Source organism: Panthera uncia, chromosome D4, assembly GCF_023721935.1.
Source record: "Panthera uncia isolate 11264 chromosome D4, Puncia_PCG_1.0, whole genome shotgun sequence".
Taxonomy (NCBI): domain Eukaryota; kingdom Metazoa; phylum Chordata; class Mammalia; order Carnivora; family Felidae; genus Panthera; species Panthera uncia.
Genome location: NC_064807.1, coordinates 12,969,356 through 12,991,357, shown reverse-complemented (window position 1 = coordinate 12,991,357; position 22,002 = coordinate 12,969,356). Strand labels below are relative to the sequence as shown.

At 41.7% G+C, this 22,002-nt stretch overlaps 1 protein-coding gene across 1 annotated transcript in view; it reads left to right on the top strand.

Moving 5' to 3' along the window:
• TRPM3 (transient receptor potential cation channel subfamily M member 3) overlaps positions 1-22,002 on the top strand; it is a 252,426-nt gene that overhangs the window by 147,543 nt on the left and 82,881 nt on the right. The window contains exons 11-13 of the mRNA XM_049632685.1: positions 9,562-9,662; positions 11,289-11,423; positions 14,862-14,912. Coding sequence (XP_049488642.1) covers positions 9,562-9,662; positions 11,289-11,423; positions 14,862-14,912 — 287 coding nt within the window. The remainder of the gene's footprint in view (positions 1-9,561; positions 9,663-11,288; positions 11,424-14,861; positions 14,913-22,002) is intronic.

Sequence of the window (22,002 nt, the reverse complement as noted above, 5' to 3'; positions counted from 1 at the left end):
AGGCTCCAGGCTCTGAGCTGTCAGCACAGGGCCCAACACAGGGCTCGCACTCATGGACTGTGAATTCATGACCTGAGCTGAGGTCAGACACTTACCCAATTGAGCCACCCGGGCGCCATGGCTTTAGTATCATGTCTGCATGAATGACCTCCAGATTTTTCTCCAGCTCCAGCTTCTTTCCCTGCCCCTTTTTCTATTTGCCTACCGGACAGCTCCCTTGGGTGTCACTATGCACCCCAAATCCAATGCAATTAATTGTCTTTAAATATACACATATTCTTTAAAAAATTGTCTTTTCCCAAACAGTTGATTTCTTCCTGACTTCCCCATTTATGTTCACACAGCCCCCATCCTTGGAGCTATCCAGGCTCAAAGCCTCCATCACACTTTTTTCTCCCTTTATTCAAGCAAATTCTTACTAACGTTGGGCATTTTTGCCACCACAATATCTTGTAGGTCTATCCCTTCTTTTCCTTCCTTGTTCATCATCATTAGGCCTTCAGGACCTTTGACCTGATTTATTTCAATGGCTTCTTATGGTTTTTGCCTGCTTCTTACTGAGCATATATATCCCTGTTTGTTCTCTATACGTCAATTACAGGAACACTACTATTGTAAAGATCTGACCAAAACAATCTTCTACCTACAGAATCCTTCAGGATATCCAGTGCAAACTTGACAACACAAATTCATCGGTCTCTTCTTCTAGAAAGCTTCAAAAACCAATAATGAAAAGGGAAGAAAAAAAGCAAGCTAACTCTATTTTTGGTAAAACTGGGAAATATTCCAAAATATTTGTAAATGCAAGAGCTCTGTGGGAGGAAAGAGTAAAAGCTGGGGAGAGAGAAACTAGCAGTGGCAATCTTCAGGAAGTACCAGAATGTAATTCCTCGAAGTGAGAAATGCTCTAAGGTGCAAAGTTCTCTCCTTTCTCTGTAGCAGCATGTGCAAGAACTAGAGTGAGTTCAATGGTGACTCTTGAGCCTGACTTAGCCCATAGAAACAGGGGTGGTGGGCTACACGTGGAATTATGCAGATAAGTAATGTCTGCAGCAGGGAGCTTGTCTTCTTGGTAGCTGAGAAGAAAGCCTTCCGGTTGTGAATAATAAGTAGCCTGGAATGCTACTCTGGGCCCATTATAACCCAACTCACTAGATGATAAATAATAAAAAAGCAGTTAGCATATAGATACATTCTATAAAAAATAACAAAAGGGCAAAATGTATGCACAGAAGAATATCTGTAAAAATGTTTCCAAAGAACAGATGAACCTTATGAATAAATATTTTACCATGAACTTTAAAAAAATTAAATCGCAACAAAGCACTTTATCTATGAAGAAATACTTCGAAGTTGGAATACCAAAATTCAGGTAAGAGTAGTTGAGGCAACAGGAGGAGATATAATGTGAGTAGCATTCAGGAATGAAGTAGAAGGGAGGACATGAAATTATCACAGAATTGCAGAAGAATTGAGAAAGGCTGCAAGATCAAATATACATTGTGAAAAAGAAAACAGTACAGGACACAACGTATAGAAATGAAGGAAGGGAATGGAAATGAAAACCAATGGAAATAAAGAGTTAATTCAGATTAAAGAGAAATTATATTTATAGGAGACAGAAAATGGAGATCCAACATAAGCATAACTGCTATCTCCAAAGAAGAAAATCAAAGTAATGGATCAAAGAAAATATTTTAAAATACGATTTCAGAATTTTTTCCTTAAACAAATTTTGAAACTTTGATCTAGATATTGAAAGGGCCACCTTGAACCAGGAAAGACTGATTCAGAATCCCCAACAACTAGACACAGCCTACTAAAGTTACTGAGCCTCAAATAAAATAAAGATGACTTTGGGCCACCAGGCAAAATGATCAAGTCTTTCACGAGATTAAAAAATCAGGTTGGCTACAAACCTTTTTATATTAACATTCAATGCCAGCAGACAATAGAGCAACAGTTTTTGATATCAAGTCAGTGTCATTCAACTATCAAGACTATTGAGAGAAAAAACAAACAGTTTAAAACATTCTAGAACTCTAGATTGTCCCCATGACTTTCTCTTGGGAAAACTCCTAGAGAAGATGCAGCCTACCAACTAAGAGATCCTTGGGTACACTCTGGCAAAATCATTAATTGTAACCATTGATACTAGAATCTAACAGCACTAAGATAAAAACAAAAACGGCACTTTGAGTAACAGAAAGGAATGTAAGTGTCACCTGCCTTCCACAGTAGAAATAATGCAACAACAAAAAGAAATTAAGAGGAAGAAGGATAGAGATAGAGGTAGTAGACATTTCGACTCATTATAATATCTGGATCTTTGCCTACTAAAATAAGGAATATAACTTAAGACTGACATTTCAAATATTAGTAATAGAAATGTAAGCATATTGAACAGAACCAGTTAAAACACTAAAAATATGGTATGTTCTAAAATGGAATGGTGGAAGAGAGAAAAGGGAGAAAGGGTGCGTGAACAAGATTAATCATTGTTCACAGTAGAAAACTAATGAGTGTTGTGTAAAGAAATAGAATTAGGAGTCCCACACCAGACCTACAGAAACAGAATCAGCATTTAAAACTTTTTTTTTAATCTGTATTTACTTTTGAGAGAGAGAGACAGAGTGTGAGCGGGGGAGGAACAGAGAGAGAGGGAGACACAGAATCCGAAGCAGGCTCCAGGCTCCGAGCTTTCAGCACAGAGCCTGACGTGAGGCTCAAACTCATGAACCACGAGATCATGACCAGAGCTGAAGTCGGCCACTTAACCATCTGAGCCACCCAGGCGCCCCAACAGAAGCAGCATTTAAACAAGAAACCCAGATGAATCATATGCACGTTAAAGTTTGAGAACCCTGCTGTGCACACAGCCAAGGTATAAAATACTCTTGCTTTCTCATCTCTATTGTACCTTCCTATCTTGATGGTCTACCTACAAGAATATTTTTAATCACCAATAGTGTTAGTTTTCTTTTACTACCCATAACAAATTGCCACAAACTTAGTGGCTTAAAATGATAAAAATTTATTCTCTTATGATTCTGGAGGCTGGAAATCTGAAATTAAGGGATCAGCAGGGTTATGTTCCTTCTGAAAGCTTCAGGAGAGAATCATTTCCTTGTCTTTTTCAGCTTCTGGAGGTTGCCCGCATTTCTTGACTTGAGCTCATTGCCTGTATCAGTCCAACCCGTTGCTTTCATCTTCACACGTCTTACCACTACTTTGAGTTCCTTGCCTCCCTTTTATAAGGACACTTGTGATTATATTGCATTGGGCCCACCAGATAAGCTAGTATAACCTCCTCAACTCAAAATTCTTAATTGCATCTGTAAAGTCTCTGCCCTATAAAGTAACATCACTGGTTCCCAGGATCAGGACGTGCACATCTTTGAGGGGCGGGGGCATCATTCAGCCTAACACACACTCCATTTGTTCAAATCTCCACCATCCTTCCATATTGTAATCAAATTCTACTTCCTCCTTCAAGTACTCAACTGCTGAGGCAGTGCTCTGGGCTTATATGTACAGCTTCTACAACATTTACCACTTTGTTCATTGATATAGTGATTTATACACTTGTCATAGCTCTCTTTTTATCCCAACTCACCTCCATTCTGGTTCAACTGCAATTTCCTTAAAGGAAGAGATTGCAGATATGCTTCCATTCCCATATTCTTTAAAGGTGCACACACTAACATTGTCAAAGACTTCTTTTTTTAATGTGTATTTATTTTGAGAGAGAGACGGAGGGCTGAGGAAGAAGCAGAGGGAAAGGGAGAAAGAGAATCCCAAGCAGGCTCTTCACTGTCAGCATGGAGATCAATGCCAGGCTCAAACAGACCAAGCATGAGATCATGAGCTGAGCAGAAATCAGCAGTCAGATGGTCAACCTACTGAGCCACCCAGGCACCCCATCATCAAAGACTTCTTAACTGCCAAATCTAATGCACATTTTGAGGTTCATTCATTCATTCATTCATTCAACAAATGGTTATTGAACACCTGTTATGTGCCAAGCACTGCTCTGGACTCTAAGAATACCACAGTGAATAAGGTAGACTAACTCCCTGGCCTCTTGAGGTTTACGCTCTGGGGACAGAAATAAATAATAAACTAATAGACATATAGCTGGTGCCTTGTAATAAAAAAGAGAAGGAAAGAGAAGGATAGAGAAGGAAAGTCAGTCTTTTTTACTTACCCTCTTTGCAGATTTTGACCTAATGATCACCTCCTCTTTCTTAAAAACCTCTCTTCCTATAGTGTAGGGCACCATGATCTCTTCCTATATCTCTGTTGAATGTGTGTGTGAGTGTGTGATTTCTTTCTAAAGATTTGCTTTACTTTCATAGCCTTTAAATGTTGGTGTTATTCCATGACGAATCCTCTTCTCTCTTCCTATCACCTTCACGCAATGTTTTCCAAATCTCTGTCTCCAGAACTAATCCCTCCCCTGCCCCACATCTCAATATCCAATGGCCTCTGGTCATTCCCACCTGGATGGCTATACCACAGGCATTTCAAGCTCATTATAGTCAAGATTGCAATTTTGCTGCCCCTCAAAGCGTGTTTTTATCTTACATTGCCAATCTCAGTTGGCCATCATGGACCCGGGCCCCCAAGGAGACCACTTTTGACTTCTCTTGCTCCCCACTTTAAATCTCTCATCCACAGCTATCCATTGTGCTTTATAAATATCCCTCCATCCAAACTGCTCCTTCAGATCATTATCCCTTTCCTAGAATATTGCAATACTTTCCTTATTACTCTTTCTCCCTCCAGTCCAATGTCCCTTCCAATCCACCCTTCACACTGGTGCCAAAGGAATTTCTCTAAGATGTACATCTGACACATTATTTCTGAAACAAGTGTTTCCAGTGGTTTCTCTGTGTCTCCAGGATAAAGGGAGACTCCTCCAATATCATTTATAAGTCCTTCCATTCTGGCTTCAGCTCTCTCTGCTAACTCACATACACCTCAAGCTTTGAATCTTCCTCAGTGTCTTCCCATGAATTGCCTAAATTTGCAGGGGTATTGAACTCTCCCAATCCTTTCCTAGGCTGTTTCTTTTTGTACAATGCCTTTCTTCATCTCATCCATCTAGTGAATTAATCCCTTGCTTAAGACCATTATGTATGCACTTAAATATTCTTCAGCCTCCTGCAGAAAGAGGAAATAATAAAACTGTATTTTTTATGTCTTATACCTACTTGTATTCATTCCCACATCAGGACCTTTATACTCGATGTTGCCTTTACCTGGAGTGCTCTCCCCACCCCAACCACCACAAGTCCTTCACATGGTGGCATTTTCTAATTATTTCGGTCCAGTTCAAATGTTATTCTCAGGGAGGTCTCCTGTCCATTCAACCCTCTACCACCACCTTGGTCATTCTCAGTACCACCATTAAACCAGTGCTTTCAAGGGCCTTCTTCATGCCCTCCTATGATCTGGCATGAGCCAGGGTGGCAGTGTCATATGGGTGGCATAACCCTTAGCTCAAACCAGGATCTTCATGGACCCCAGACCCATTTCAATATTTCAAGGCACCTTCCAACCCTCTAGTTCCCACACAGGGTCAACCAGATGCCCCACAGGACACCCAGACTTGTACCTACAAAGATATCCAATGGTTTCATATCCAGCTCTGGTTTCAGAAGGACAGCCTGGCCAGCTGCCTGCATCATGTGAGACTGGGTAGCCAGAACGGTGCTGCCACATTGATTTGGAGTGACTCAAATTGTTCCTATAGACACAGGTCCCACTCCTGGGAATGGCACTGCTCCTTCATGGCATTTACACAATCAGAAAGTATACTGTTTCTTAGTTTGTTCATTTATTTTCTGAGTGCTGCTCTTCTACTAGTAGAAGTAAGTAGTAAGCTCTGTGCAAAGAGTGATCTCAGCTACCTTCTTCACCATGGGATGTTCAGTGTTAAAACAGTTCCTGGCACAAAAGGTATTCAATATCTGTTGAGCACGAGATGATGTATTTAATTACAGACCTAACCCCTCCTCTAAGCTCTCAAGACAAAGGACTCTGTATTACTCATCTTGGTCCTCATACTGGCATCATACCTGCCATATGAGAAGGCATGAAATCTGTAGTTTTTAATGTGTAAATCGATTAATAAATAAACAGATGAATAAGTGAATGAAAATATATTATCTAGACTCAAGGTTCTTAACCTTGCCTTCATGATTTTAATGTCAAGGGAAGGTTAAAGACCTCTTATTCTTAAAAGCTTTTGGGGAGCTTTTAAAAACTGCAGTGCCCAGGACCAATGAAACCAGAATCTCTGGGATGGCTCCCAAGTATCAGTCTGTTTTAAGCTTTTCAGGCAATTCCAAAATATAGACGCAGTTGAGCATAGGGTGACCACCCATCCAGGTTTGTGCGGGACTGAGGGTTCTCTCAGGAGGTGGAAATTTCAGTGCTAACACCGTGACTCTCCTAGGCAACTGGGCTGGTTGGTCACCCTGGCTGAGAACCTCTGATCCAAAGTGTCACCCAGGATCATTCTTGATGTACTTTCAATTTTTGAGAAGTCAAGACTCATTGGCTTCCTGCTTTCACTTGACACTTAGGTAATTACATTCAGGTAACTCACATTGACTTTAATGTAATGTCAATGACTTTGCTTCCTCCTATGTGTTCCTGTTCAGACTGTGCTGCGACCATTGACTGGGTGACATACAAATCTGTGGCATACAGATGGCAAAGGGAATGATTAAACCATTACAGCAGGTCACCCACGACCAGCAGAGCAGCTAAGGAAGCAAAGGAAAGTATAGAGTGCTACCTTTCCAAATGCAGCCCCAGTGAGCCTTCACTTTTTTTCCTTAAAAGTGATGATAGTACATTTTGACACGTTCCTATTTATCACTTACTTACACCAGTTACCCTAGTATTAGTTTGCAGTTTCTGATGTTACCCCCTGAGGTGATAAATAATTTTAATAGAAAAATCCCTGTATGAACTGAATTCATCATTCCAAACGCTAATTAATTTACTACAAGTATACCAAATCCATCAATGCGTGGGCACCAGAATCAAAAATGCCCTTTGACCTGTGAAGAGAATGTGGCACACAGCTCTCTGGGGCCTTTGTTATCCAAAGGGAGGTCTCAGATCATCAGCACCAGCACCACCTGGGAGCTTTTTAGAAATGCAGAAACTCAGGCTCCACCCCAGATCTGCTAAATCTTAATCTCTAGAAGTGGGGCCCAAGAATCTGTTTTAAAAAGCTCTCCAGCTTATTCTTTTGCATGCTCAAATTAGAGAAGCACTCCTCTAGAGAACATTTTGCTCCCCTAATTCTTAACTTCAACATCTCAGAGCCAAGAGGAAAGAGGCAAAGGGAGGCAGCAGAAGAGACATGTAGCACAGTGGTTCCCAAGCCCTGGAGCGCATTGAAAACACCTGGAGATCTTTAAAACTATCAGAGCCTGGCCCCCACCCCAAACAATGTGATGTAATTGTTTTGGGGTGCACTCTGGGCATACAGATGTTTTAGAAGCTTCCCAGGTGATTCTACTGTGCAATAGACTTTGGGAATCACCGATACAGTCTGATCACCAGCAGCCCTATCTACAGCACTCTGGTGCTGAAGAATTCAGGAAAATGGGCAGGACTAGCATTTGCTGTCCCTCCTTCCCTCACAAACATCAGAATCCGCACACATGGAATGAAGGAAAAATTCACTGGGGCTGAATCTCACCTCTGGCATGATAAATGCTTCTTCTGTTTACCTTCTGTTTGTAGCTACATGATTTTTTACCTTTCTGGACCTCAGTATCTTCGTCTATCAAATGGAGATAATAAGACCCATTTCTCAGGATTTGGGGGGACATTGTATATGATAATACATGGAAGTGCCTAATACTTTGCCTAGCACATATTAGATGTCCAAAAAATCTGAGCCATGTTAAGAGTGCTGTCTCTGTACTGTGCTCCCCTGCTGGTGGGACCTCTAGCAACATGGAATCAGGCAAACATTTAGGGACGTCTCCTGTTCAGGGTACTAAGGATGTCAATTGCAAAAACCCTGTTTACATGTGCACGTTCACTATATGGTTTCATTTTAGTCTCACATTCTAGTCAGTAAACAGGATAATTCTTATGGTCCCCGTTTCACAAGATGATAAAACAGTGGCACAGAGAGGTCCGCTGTCACATAACTGCAAAATAGCAGACATTGGTCCCCTGACGGTAGCCCAGCATTATCTCCGCCTACCATTCTCAGCTTCACACCCAGCTGCTTGGCAGGTTACGTGTATTGACAGGATGCGTCAATCTAGACCAGCTCTATTCCAATAGAACATTCTGTGATGATGGAATTGTTCTGAATCAACACTCTCCAGTTCATAGGCCACCAGCCACATACGGCTACGGAGCATTTGACATGTGGCTGGTGTGACTGAAGCATTAAAGTTTATTTAATTTTAAATAATTTAGTTTTAAACAGCCACAGGTGGACAGCACAGATCTAGCCACCAAATCTGGAGAATGAAAGGAGAACTTAAAAATCTATTCCGGTGGCTTCTACCCGCAAATCTAAGAAAACCTAAGTCATTTCTTTTTATTCTCTTACAAGATCTTCTTAACTCTTTTTCAGTAGAGTGGCAAAGCTGGCTCACTAAGATACGAGGACACTGTTACCATGCGACTTACAATTTGATGATGCGTTGCACCAAAGATTGGCCAGTAGAAACAAAATGTGTTGCAGGGCAACGCTTCTCAAACTTTAATGTGTGCATGAATCATCTGAGATCTTGTTAAAATATGGATTCTGATCTAGGGTAGGGCCTGAGGGTCTGCATATATATATATATATATATATATATATATATATATATATAGTTTGTTTGTTTGTTTATATAGTTTATTTATTTATTTATTTATTTATTTATTTATTTAGAGAGGGAGCCAGCACATGCATCAGCAGGGAGGGGGCAGAGAGAGAAGGAGAGAGAGAGAATCCCAAGCAGGTTCCGCGCTGGCAGGGTGAAGCCCGGTACGGGGCTCAAACCCATGAACTTTGAGATCATGACCTGAGCCGAAACCAAGCGTCAGATGCCCAACCCACTGAGCCACCCAGGCACCCCAGAGGGTCTGCATTTCTAAAAAGTTCCCCGGGTGATGCTGCTTCTGCTGCTGCTTGGCTCCGTGGGCCATACTTTGAACAGCAACACTTGAGCAGTAGTCTTCAATGAGCTGATTTTGTCTCCTTCCTCCTGGATGCATTTGGTGGCATGTGGAGACACTTTGGATTGTCGTGACTTGGGTGGAGGTTGGGGGTGTCACTGGCATCCACTGGATTGAATTCAGGGATGCTGCTAAATAGTCTACAATGTACAAAACGGCCCCCATGGTAAACAATTATCCTGCCCCAAATACCAACAGTACCAAGTCTGGGAACCCCTGCTGTACAGCTGAGTCTACTCCCCAGGAAGAGGGGGACTGACCAGAGAGTAATGGAGTAGGTCTTCTCGGCATAATAACTGATCATTGTTTTCTCTCTCCCACTCTTTCCCCCTACTTGTCTACACACAGGAGCCAATGCCTCGGCCCCGGACCAGCTGAGCTTAGCTCTAGCCTGGAACAGAGTGGACATCGCTCGCAGCCAGATCTTTATTTATGGGCAGCAGTGGCCGGTAGAGTATATGTCATCACCCCCTGGAAAGCCCACTCCAGGGGCGTGGGCAAGTGTATTTGTTTAAGAAGTCTCTGAGAGCAGCTTGAGAAACTGCTGCCTCTTCTCTAGGATGGAAATGTTCCCTTGCAGCCATCCTCAGCCTCAGCCCCTTTCTCATATTTAGGAAAACACTGCCACCTGGTTGAAGACGCCACAAAGCACAACTGCAAACATTCCAGACATTCCCATCTCTGAGTGGACTTTGACGGCAATTTTTAGCTGCAACCGATGCCATTTCTTTTACACGTCTAAAAAAAAAAAAAAAAAACCCGTATAAGAAAAAATGGTATCAATTAAAATTAAGGAAGGAGTGGAATTAGCAGTTTGCTTCTGGTTGTCTTGGAGGTCGCCGCTTCTGAGTCGTGGCCACCCCAGGCTAGCACATGGCTGAGTCGCACCTCGGGATGCAGAATTAGCAGGTGCCATCTGGTCCTGGTGGCTGAGCACAGGCCCTCCCCATCCCCAACAACCACACAGAGGCAACCAAAGCTTTATATAACTGTTCTTGGTGTGTTTCCCTCAATTGACACTACCAAAAATAAAAACTTGGAAAATTGGCTATTGGGCGGCTTATGCATGTGTCCCCAAGAGGCGGCCAGCAGTCTGAAATTTGATCTCTGTGCCCGGAATAACTGAAGGGCAATGCCCTCATGGGCAGGTCTTATTTAACCCTTCCTTTCTCCCAGAGAGCTTCTGCCTCCGGTTGAGCCCCTGTCTTTATTTATAGTGCTGCTAATGGATTGCTAGTGTGGAAAGAGTGGTCAAGGAGTCTGGACACTGGGAAATTTTTGTGAAAGGAATTAAATAAAACCCCAGTAAACAGACCAAAGAACCTACGTAATTGAGGGTCTCTGCACTGAAATGGGTGAGACAGAGTCAAGGTAGTCTAACAATGAAAAGACAGAAGAGCCTACTTTTTTTTAATGTTTATTTTTGAGAGAGAGAGAGAGAGAGAGAGGCAGAATGTGAGCAGGGGAGGGGCAGAGAGAGAGGGAGACACAGAATCCGAAGCAGGCTCCAGGCTCTGAGCTGTCAGCACAGAGCCCAACGCAGGGCTCGAACTCACAGACCGTGAGATCATGACCCTGAGGCGAAGTTGGACGCTTAACCGACGGAGCCACCCAGGTGCCCTGAGCCTACTTTTTGATCTCTTTGCTAGGGTCCCTTTTTTCAAGGTGGCCAAGGATCTAATTCAGAGCCTCAGAAAGAGGGAAATGAGGGCAGCAAAGTAGCCAGTTTGGCATTTCACTAGTGTTGCAGAAGTTTGGTCAGAGAATTGGGAAAGGAAAACCTTGTACACCCTTGCACCTTCTTGGGATCCAGAAGAAAAAAGAGAGTCAAGGAGGAAATAGCTTTTGGAACTAGAAACCTTGAATTTTATTTGCAAAGACAGACTCCAAAACACAAGAGAGATTGTGGCTGTCCCAAAAGTGGAGGTGGGAACAGTCTTGCCAGCATGTTCTTGGACGTGCTGAAGGTTTACCAGATGTCAAAGGCATCCATTTCTAAACTGTTCAGGTGAACAGCACCAAGCAACTGCATCCCTGGACCCTGGGGCAGACTAACTCAGTGACTTGATTTGCAGGTGGGGTCTTTGGAGCAAGCCATGTTGGATGCCCTAGTTCTGGACAGAGTGGATTTTGTGAAATTACTCATAGAGAATGGAGTAAGCATGCACCGTTTTCTCACCATCTCCAGACTAGAGGAATTGTACAATACGGTAGGACCAAGCTAAGGCGCTTTTTATTTTCTCTGTGTTTTTTGTTTTACCTTCTCCTGCCCCCCACATGCCTGTGAGTCTCTCCCCTCCCCTCCAAATGCATGGATCATTTTCCACAAATACTCCCTTAGACCTGTAGACGACAATGCCAAGTCACCAAGATCCCACTTGTTTTAACTGCTCAGTTGTCAGTGGAAAGCTAACATTCTCAGATTCTTACACAAAACCACAAGACTCTGGGAATTAGAACACAGTTTATACTATAAGCCCAGAGGGTATTTGAGGCAAGCAGAGGAGAATTGATTTAACTCAACGCATCAAAAGGAGACCGATTAACTATCCTGCATCATCTTGTTATTCTCAGAGCTACCATCATTCATCCCCTTGCCACCAAAATGGAATAAAATGTAAAACACTCCTTATCTGGAGTTGCCCCAAAATATTTTTTGTATCATGTAATAATTTGCCAATTCATTTACTAGGGATACCAAGGAGTAACCATAAAGAAAAACTACTATTTATGAAGTTTTTTGTACTATTCAGTGAGTTAAGTACATTGGCTCTGAGCTGAGACTCATTAAAACCCAATGAAGTTTAAAGAGTAGATATTGGAACCTTCAAGAGGAGAACAAGGTATTTGGAGAGTACAAATGAGGAAGGTTAAGAAAAACTTTCTTCCCAAAGGCTCTGGACCTACTCAATAGTTTTTGCTACTTGTTCTTTTAATTTCACATTCTACCAGGACAAACTCCTTTGGCTCTCCAGTAGACTTCTAATGTGGTATCCTTACATAAACTACATTGCTCCATTTCCCAAATACTCTTTCAATCCATCTGTGATTAACATGTTGGGGAGGTAATTCCTATGATAAATCAGACGCAGTATTAAATATATAAGTATTCTTAATCAAGGTCAATAAATTTTTACTTGGAATTTTTTTTTAAAAAGAGTAGACATTGTTTTCCTCCATTTTACAGATAAGAAAACTGAGGCCAAGAAGAGAATTGGTTTATCCAAGACCACAAAACTCCTAAGTTAAAAAGAAAGCCAGTACTGAACCAACACTTCTGTCTCAGAGGTTATTCTTCTCCTCATTGGTCATAATGCTCCTCTGTTCCACCACCCACAACACTAATAAGATGGAACTTATTGACCTATTCTCCAGCCAGTGGTGGGTGTTAGATGCTGCCACACTGGCTCTATCTCATTCCTGATGCTGGAACTAGAAAACAGGTTAGCAGAGTGGCTCCAGGTTTCTGTGTCCTCTGCAGAGTGTTCTTAGTTCTGCATAGTAAAACTTCCAGTAAGAATAACAGACTGAATTAAAAGAAAGACTAGGAGGCCCCAGCTTCCATCCCCATAATAAAGATCAATAATTAGCCATAGGAGAAGTGGATAAATTCCTAGAAATGTACAACCGACAAAGTCTGAATCATGAAGAAATAGAAAAATTTGAACAGACCAATCAATAACAAATAAGGAGATTGAGTTAGTAATCAGAAACCTCCCAACAAAGAAAAGCCCAGGAGCAGGTGGCTTCACAGGGGAATTTGGTGAATTCTACAAAACATTTAAAGAATTAACCCCAATTCTTTTCCAACTTTTCAAAAACATTAAAGAGGAGGCATTCCTTCAAACTTATTTTAGGAGGCCAGCACTAATTACCCTCACACCAAAGCCAGATAAGGACACTACAAGAAAAGAAAACTATAGGCCAATATCCCTAATGAATATACATAGAAAAATTCTCAACAAAATACTAATAATCCAAATTCAACAGCACATTAAAAAGTTCATACACCATGATCGAATGGGATTCCATTCCTAAATGCAAGGATGGTTCAATAAATGCAGATCAATAAAGGCATACCACATTAATAGAATGAAAGATAAAAATCAAATCATCTCAATAGGTGCAGAAAAAGCATTTGCAATGTTCAATATCCTTTCATGGTAAAATCTGTCAATAAATTGGATATAGAAGGAACACACTTCAATATAACAAAGGCTACTTGTGATAAATTCACAACTAATATCATACTCAATGGTAAAAAGGTTGAAGGTTTTCTCTCAGAGATCAGGAATAAGTTAATAGTGCCCACTCTCTCCATTCCTATTAAACATGGTACTGGAAGTCCTAGCCAAAGCAGTCAGAGGAAGGAAGGAAGGAAGGAAGGAAGGAAGGAAGGAAGGAAGGGAAGAAAGGGAGAAGAAAGAACAGAGGGAGGGGGAAAAAGGAATCCAATGTGGAAAGGAAGAAGTAAAACTGTCTTTGCTGATAACATGATCTTATATATAGAAATTCCTAAAGACTTCACACACACACACACACACACACACACACACACACACACACACACAGCTGTTAGAAATAATAAATGAATCCAATAGAGTTTCATGACACAAAATCAATATACAAAAATCAGTTGCATGTCTATACACTAACACAGAACTCTATGAAAATAGAATAAAACAATCTCATTTACTTCACAATATCATCAAAACCTGTAAAATACTTCGGGATAAATTTAACCAAGAAGTAAAAGATCTATAAAGTGAAAATTGTAAGACACTGATTAAAGAAATTGAAGATGACACAAGTAAATGGAAAGATATCCCATAGCCATGGATTAGAAGTGTTAATGTTAAAATGTCCATACCACCCAAAGCCTTTTATAAGTTCAGTGCAATCCCTTTCAAAATTCCAATGGCATTTTTTCATAGAAATAGAAGAAACTATCTTAAAATTCACATGGAACTACAAAGGACCCTGAATATCCAAAGCAATCTTGAGAGAGAAGAACAAAGTAGAGGCATTACATTTCCTGATTTCAAACTATTTCACGAAGCTATAGGAATCAAGACAGTATAGTATTGTCATTAAAACAGACACATAGACCAACAGAACAGAGTTAAAAGCCCAGCAATAGATACATGCACATGTGGTCAATTAATATTTGAAAAGGGAGCCAGATATTTAAACACAGTGTAGAGGATCCTCAAAATATTTGGGGCTGAGGGGTGGGGAAAATTGGAGATGTTAGCTAAAGGGTATTAACTTTCAGTTATAGGACAAATAAATTCCAGGGGTCATATGTATAGCATGGTGACTATAGTTAACAACACTGTATTGTATAATTGAAAGTTGCTATGAGATTAGGCTTTAATGTTCTTATCATAATAACAACAAAACGGTTGACAACCTCCTTTACAAAGACTGAACCTAGAACTCAAATGCTCTTTCTTGAGGAACCACAATCCCAAATTCTGCCAGTGTGTGTGTTTGGAAGAGCCAGGTACAGCTGAGCAACTAGAACAAGGCTCATCATGAAGAACGACCCCCTCCTCCGCCAGAACCCTTCCTTCCAGATCCTTCTTGCCTTGCCAATGAGAGCCCCTGACTAGCAAAACCATCTGATTGTTCTTTATTGTTTTCAGAGACATGGGCCCTCAAATACATTGTACCACTTGGTCAGGGATGTCAAAAAGGTAAGAACCCTCTCGACTGCAGGTCAGAGGCCCTGTCTTGACTGCTTCCTGTGATTAGAAAGCGCCTGTGTTTTGCATGCACTGCCAGAGCGCTCCTGTCCCTGCGAGATGCCTCATTTCAGGACACTGTTGTGTGTGTTGCCTTTTAACTATGACATCTTTGCTTACAATGCACCTGCGGTTTTACCTCCAGTCTCCGTGGTTTTAGATGCTTTCTTTGGACATAATGTTTTTAGGTAGCAGAACGCTAGGCTTTGCCCCATGCTGTGTGGATTTATGCCATTGCCTGTTTTCTTCCCTGCGCCCCTCACTGTTCGGGGAGCTGGTTTCCATGTTGTGTGACCAACCGTAGGAGGTATCTGCACATACCAGCTCCTGATGCGATGCATCACTGTCACTCCTAACACTATACGGAGCTCAGGAAACATAGCTCAAAAAGTCTCAGAGAATCAGAAACTAAAATGCATACGTGCATTCCGTTCTTCTAACACTTTATTTTTTCCAGGATATATTTTCACGTTGACCATCTAACTTGAGGGGAGGTTAAAAAAAAGAAAAGAAAAAGGCAGTAGGTTTGGATGAAGCAGAATGATTCCCATATTACAGAGATAGAGGCTGAAATGTAAGGAGGTGAGAACTGTAGTACGTGGTTAGGAAAGAGGTAGAATTCAAACTCAGGTCCTTCGATGAACAAGAATATACCAAACCTTTAGTGACGACCAGAAGCATGGCACTAATCTACGCTTCCTATATGCTTCAGCTCACTTCATCTTCATGACAATTCAATGAAGTGAATTATTATTTTATTATTATATAGTATGATTCCCATTTGTAGGTAAGAAGAGTGAGGTACAGGGAAAGCTGTGTTTGATCTTAGCCAAGTGCGTGTTCTTTTGCCCCGTACAAGCTCTCCCAGAGATAACTTTAATTCTGAATCCTTGACAGCTGTTCCCAGTTGAAACTAATGTTTCAACTCCAAAGGATGGACTAGATGGGGGCGCTTTTCCCACCCCCAACACACACACACACACACACACACACACACACACACGCACAGCCACCCACTAGTTTGTAGCAATTCTTCACCAAAGCCCAAAGGACATAGTCAGAGAAAGCTACAAAGTAAGGTAAAAAATATATGGAGTCACTGTCTAGAACTTCCCTTAGGAAAAGTAGCCACTTTTTAATTTTTCCCTTGAAAGGCCAAGTAAAGGTCCTGGGGCTGCTTAGAATGTACCTATTAACCAGCTGGACCTTTGCTAGTAATGAGTAAAGGGGACAAAAAACAAAACAAAACAAAAACCAAAAACCCCTTCTGTTGGCTCTTGGAAGCTTTCCTCTCATCCCCACATGACTTTACTGAAGGATACTTCATCTGTTGTGAGTGAGTGAAGCCTGTTGTTATTTGAAAGCAAGAGAACAGTCGCTGTGCAATCTGTACATCCAACGCAACCACCATTCTACCAAGATCACATCTTCCCTTGATCTGACGCATTGCGAGCCGTAATCACACCCGCCCTCAACAGAGCCATTTCTCTTACCCTCAAGTCTTCCAATTTTGTGTAATTTATCCTGGCTTAAAACTGCCTGGCAACTAAAGAGGGGGAAGTGTCTCAAAAGATTCAATGTACACATTTAACACATATTCTTTGCCAAGATATATGTTGCTCACATTCAATAAAATGTCCTGAGGGTTTTTTAATAATAAATAAGACATTGTCCCCCTCACCTTGAGCTAATCTGTGTCACTGCAGGAATTGTGAGTCTTTCTAGGGCGACAGCTATGCCTTTGTCCCTCAATCCCAGCCATCGGCCAATTTAAGCCTTCAAATAAAGTCACTGATTCACCTCCAACTCCTAGTTTTTCGATATCTTCACTGATTTCCAAAGGGATTTTTGCAGTTAGATTATACTGAGTATAAATGATCAAAACCCCTCCTATTAGGTTCTCTTCTTTGTAGGACTCTGCTTTACAATATCATTTTCTCCCTTCTGAAATCTCATTAGCTGCCTACATTTGCCCCTGTCACTTGCATTAGAAGGCATGTATATTTAAGGGAAGGGTTTTTTAAAACATCTCAGCTAAAGATGGACTCCAAAAGTAATAGAAACTAACAAGAAAGACCATGATGGTTAGGGTTCGGGAGGAAGGAGTATTAGGAGCAGCTTTATTTTTAAGTGTGATCCAAATATTGGAGCAAAAATACATAAAGATTCATTTAGGTACTGATTTATTAAGTGGAAAAAAATGATTACAAATGGTCCAGGATAGTTCTGAACTGGCTTATAGGAACAATTCATCCTTTTATGTGGGAAAGGAGACAGGCTTTAAAATGCTAAGAAAACCTTGGGCAGTGGAAGCAATTTTCAAAATTAAAGAACTTGATAGTTAGCATGCGCTTTGTGCTTTAAGATTACAAGACTTTATATTACATGTTAATTGATATGATCTGTGACAAAAAGAAAAAAAAAGTGAACCAGTAAGTGCTAAGCCCTGATAAAAAATGCTATTCTGAACCGTAAACACAGTGTTTGATGCTATGTCTATGAGATAAAATGCAAAGAGCTCTTACGGACCCAGGGAGTGCATTTAAGAATAATCAGCTGGTCCTACGTTTATCAGTATGGTCTCTCCAAGTCGAATTCTCCTTTGACATCAACAGAACTGAATTCGGAGAAATGCTCCCAAGCTAGTTTCAAAAATCTCACATTATTTATACCAGGGGAGCAATGAGGTCAACAGTTTGTTATTCAGCAACAATCAGAAATTTGAAATGATAAAGGCCAACCCAGTCCCCTGTTTTCCTGCATAAATCCATGGGACTCACCAATGCTACATTACAGCAGAGTGGCCCGAGTCTGTCTGCTTTTCCGTGAAATCTAACTTGCCATTTTTAGAAGCTAACTGTCTGCTCAATTTGTGCCTCTGTATGTTTTCAAGTACTAGTTTTTCCTTCTTAACTTACATGTCCTAAGACTTCAGATTACCTGGACTCTCATTCCCCACCAAGGGGCGGGGGGGGGGGGTGATATCTGAGTATTATATAGAAGTAGTTGTGAAATTATGATAGCTTAAAATTCATTCACATGGGAATTAAGACAGGGCTTTGCAGAATGGAGAGGTGGGAGAAAAGTATTTCAGACCCTCGTTAGGTAAAGAAAGGACATTTTCATAATCCCATCAGCCAAATTCATGCAGATTTCCAAAAGCATTTTTATTTTTTTAAAGGCTGCCTGCTCTAGGGGCACCTGGCTGGCTCAGTTGGGAGAGCATGCAACTCTTGATCTCAGGGTTGTGAGTTCAAGCCCCACACTCAGTATAGAGACTACTTAAATAAATAAGACTTAAAAAAATAAAATAAAAGGTTGCTCGGTGTATAACCATGCCAACTATTGTGGGAATGTCCTCTTTGTCCATGAACTTTTGCCAGAGTAGTCTTTTCTCCCCTCTTCCTTGGCAAACCTGACAACCAGCAACCATTTTATACCCGACATACATTAGAATGAAACAAGCCCGTTTTGAAGGCTTGTTATAAGTTTCCACGAAATGTGTTTCCCAAACAGCTGAAATCTGATGGTGAACGTCATGAGCTGACTTCTGAAAAAGATTTTATTTACAAGAGCCGATCTAATACATGCATTTAAACTATTCTTTTAATTAAAAGTCACCTTTAGGAGGGCATGGATGAAAATTTCAGAGTAGCGGCTCATGGCTTGAGAAAAAGAGACAACGTTTTCAGGTTGTCAGATGGTACCTACCAATGGAGCCAAGCTTCTCTGTTTCACTCTGTGAATCAAAGTATTTGAGTCACACAGCTTGCCGCATGCTGGTAAGGCATGAAATGGGACATAAGTGTGCAGGCATTACCAATTGCCAAAGTAAATACCAAAAAAGGGAGGAGAGACTAATAGAAACAACAGACCAAAGGGGCATTATTCCAGTGTCATTCTTGAATTCCCATTTGAAAAGCATCCAAGCATAGGAAGACTCCTCCAGAAGGTTTTTGGACATTACCTGTGGTATATGAGGTGCCGTTCACGTTCTCTGCTTTTTCCAGAGGAGGTGGATGTGATGAGCACAACACCATGCCTGTCTCTGGGCTCCCAGTTCCACTAACCAGATTTCAGGGGCGATTAGTGGAAACCCCACCAACGGTGCGAGTTCTGGACAAGAATCTTTGCGCGGTGACCTAGCAGCATAGAAAAAAAAGAGCAGCCTGCCAGGCAGTGGTCAGACAATCGGACCTCTAGAAATAGACGGGACCTTAGAAGTAACTCTGTCCCAAGTGCCTGTTTTCAGAGTGTAAACTGAGGAACAGAGGAAGGAAGTGATCTCCTCACGTTCACAGAGAGGCAGAGCTAGGGCCACCGTGCTGGCCCAGCGCTATTTCCACTGCCGGGTCATACGCTGGGTGTTCTCTGCATCTTTGACATCTGAGGTCACAGGTGGCCACGGCCATCGGCACAGCACCTCAGACATGCCCCAATGTTACCAGCCCCCTCCAAGTTCACCCAGCACAGATATGTCGCAAGAGACCGAAATTGCACCCGATTCTACAAATTATATGAAACCTATTTCTTCTTCCCCAAAAGGTTTCCATTCTTCCTAGTGAAAATTGTGAAACTAATTTCCCTTAATTTCTCTGCTTTCCAGGCCTCGGTGCTGGTGGGGGAGGGGGCGATGAGGACAGATGCAATCAGTCTTGCAGGCTTTCAGACACATTACTTGGTAAAGTAAGCTCTCCCTCCTCCAGATATCACTTTAACAAGGGCATCTGACTCTCCTTATTTCTAAATCCTCCAATCTGCTGTTTTCATTTGCATCGCCTTATTACTCATATAAAACAGAACAGGCACCTAAATGCTGGTGGAACCCTCACCGGCTTCGGTTAGGTGAACATCGCCCCCTTGTGGTCAAACAGAAATGCAGGCCAGTTCCTTTAAGGCATTGGCTCAAAGCTAAGCAGAACCCAGAACGCTCACTAAATCCTTTCTCCTACTTCAGCCCAGATCACATTTAAATCACTTGAAAATAATAAAGCTTTATATGAGAAGTGCCTACAAAAAAAAAAAAAAGACTCCAGCACTTTCTCTTGTTGTATATAAACCTAGTAGCCCTTTGTGAATAAAATCATTTGCCAAAAATATTTTACTGGCCCGTCTCAAATTTTTATCGAATTTTACCACGATCCCTTTCCTGATAACCCCCCACTCTTCTAGACAATTCAAAAGCATAATTATTGCCACTCACTTCAGGCAATATTGGTGTCTCGTTCTTAGAATTCAAACTGATGTTCACACATAGGTTTCTCAAAAGAAAATATACATAGGTGTTAGGTTTGCTGTTACTCATGATTCAAATTTAGAGAATTCTTACAGGATTAAAAATAAGGCACAAATTCATCGACTTGGTATGATTGCTCTTCAGTAGCATCACACAAAATCTTTTAGGGAATTTTCTGAACCCTGGGACTCAAGCATTATATAGAGACCATAGGAGCCATAGATTTGCACCCATTTTACAGGGAAGCCTTGAGGGAAACCAGTTGATTTACGAAGGACAGACAGAAAGAAGCCCAGGGCAGTTGATTCACAGCCAGGGTTCTCCACCCTGCCTGCCTCACAGTGCCCAGGAAAATAACACAAATGCGGAGCCTCTTCTGTGGGTCATCCTTGTAGACGCAGATGAGATGAGGCAGACCCAGAAGGGTCCAGACTTCAGGGTTCTTTGACTCTTGAAATAACAGGCCTGTCTAACTGTCAGGTACAGCTGATGATCCAGAAACCCACAGCCTTGTTAAGCAGTCCCAAAACAATGGAGAAAAGTGATTGCATGAGTAATATTTGTAAATTCAGTTTCATGTTTATGGAAAGGGCAGTGCATGAAAAGTTACTATCTAAAGACTTCCTCAAAGTTCCCTTTTCTCTGTTTTTGCCATGCTTTGCATAAAGAAGTCAGACACTTGGTCTTGTCTGACCACCTGAGGATAGCTTAACTTGCCAACACAGGCAGATTCATGAGAGAGTCCTCAGAGGAGATTCCAAAATTCTGAGAATGGTTGGGGAGGAGAATAAGACCATCTTTAGGAAGGGACATTTTGGTTGGGATAATGATGAGCCAAGGTCAAGGATGAGAGGGGTTCTGTAACACAAAGTGCTTCCACCCCAAGTGTGATGGCTTTGCTCAGCTGCCTCAAATTGGGTCCCCAAGCCTGCTTTGTGCCCCAAGCCAAGGGAGAGGTGGAGCTTGATGGGCAGGGCTAGGAAGGGTCGGGGGCGGCAAGGGAGTCTAAAGAGCAGCACCAGGATCTCCTGTGCTCAGGCTGCTGCTTCATTTGCTCTCCATTCATTCCTTCTCGTTCCTACTCCACTGAGAACACCAACGGAGCGATAGGCGTATTTCAAGTCAGTTTCCACGGTGATACGGGGCTATCCCAAACAGGATGACTCACAGACTGTGGCCAGTTAGTTCCAATACTGACAAGAACACAGTACTGAAAAACCTGAAACTGAGACTTGATCCCAACCACATCCATTAATTTCACTGTTTTACTCATTCACATTCTTACCAGCAAACTTTCTGAATGCCTACCACACACCAGCCACTATAAAAGGCACTGGGGATACAAAGATCAATAAAGCAATTAAGGCTATGGGTTTGATAGGGAGGATACAGTGGGCCACCTCTAACCCTGAACCCCTTACAAATGTATGCTGTTGACCATAGCAAAGCCGAGGAAGCATACATTTTGCTACCCTCCGTTAGCAAAACAATTTAAGCTGATTTCCTAATGATGACTATACACTGTAAATTTTCCGATTTTGTCATGTGAGCCCACCCGAACTTTGTTACTAGAACAGCGATTCCACAAACTTTGGCGTATATCAGAATCACCTGGAGAGCTAATAAATCATGTAGAGGCCCATACATTGAAGCAGGACAGGGGCCAGGCCTTTGTACTGTCACCAAGTTTCCCAGGTGGTTCTGATGCCACCGAAATTGAATAACCACCACCAAATCTCACACAGCATCTGGAGTGAGTCCTCCATTAAGGACAAAAGTAGACAAAGCCCTCGTGCTTCTCCTATA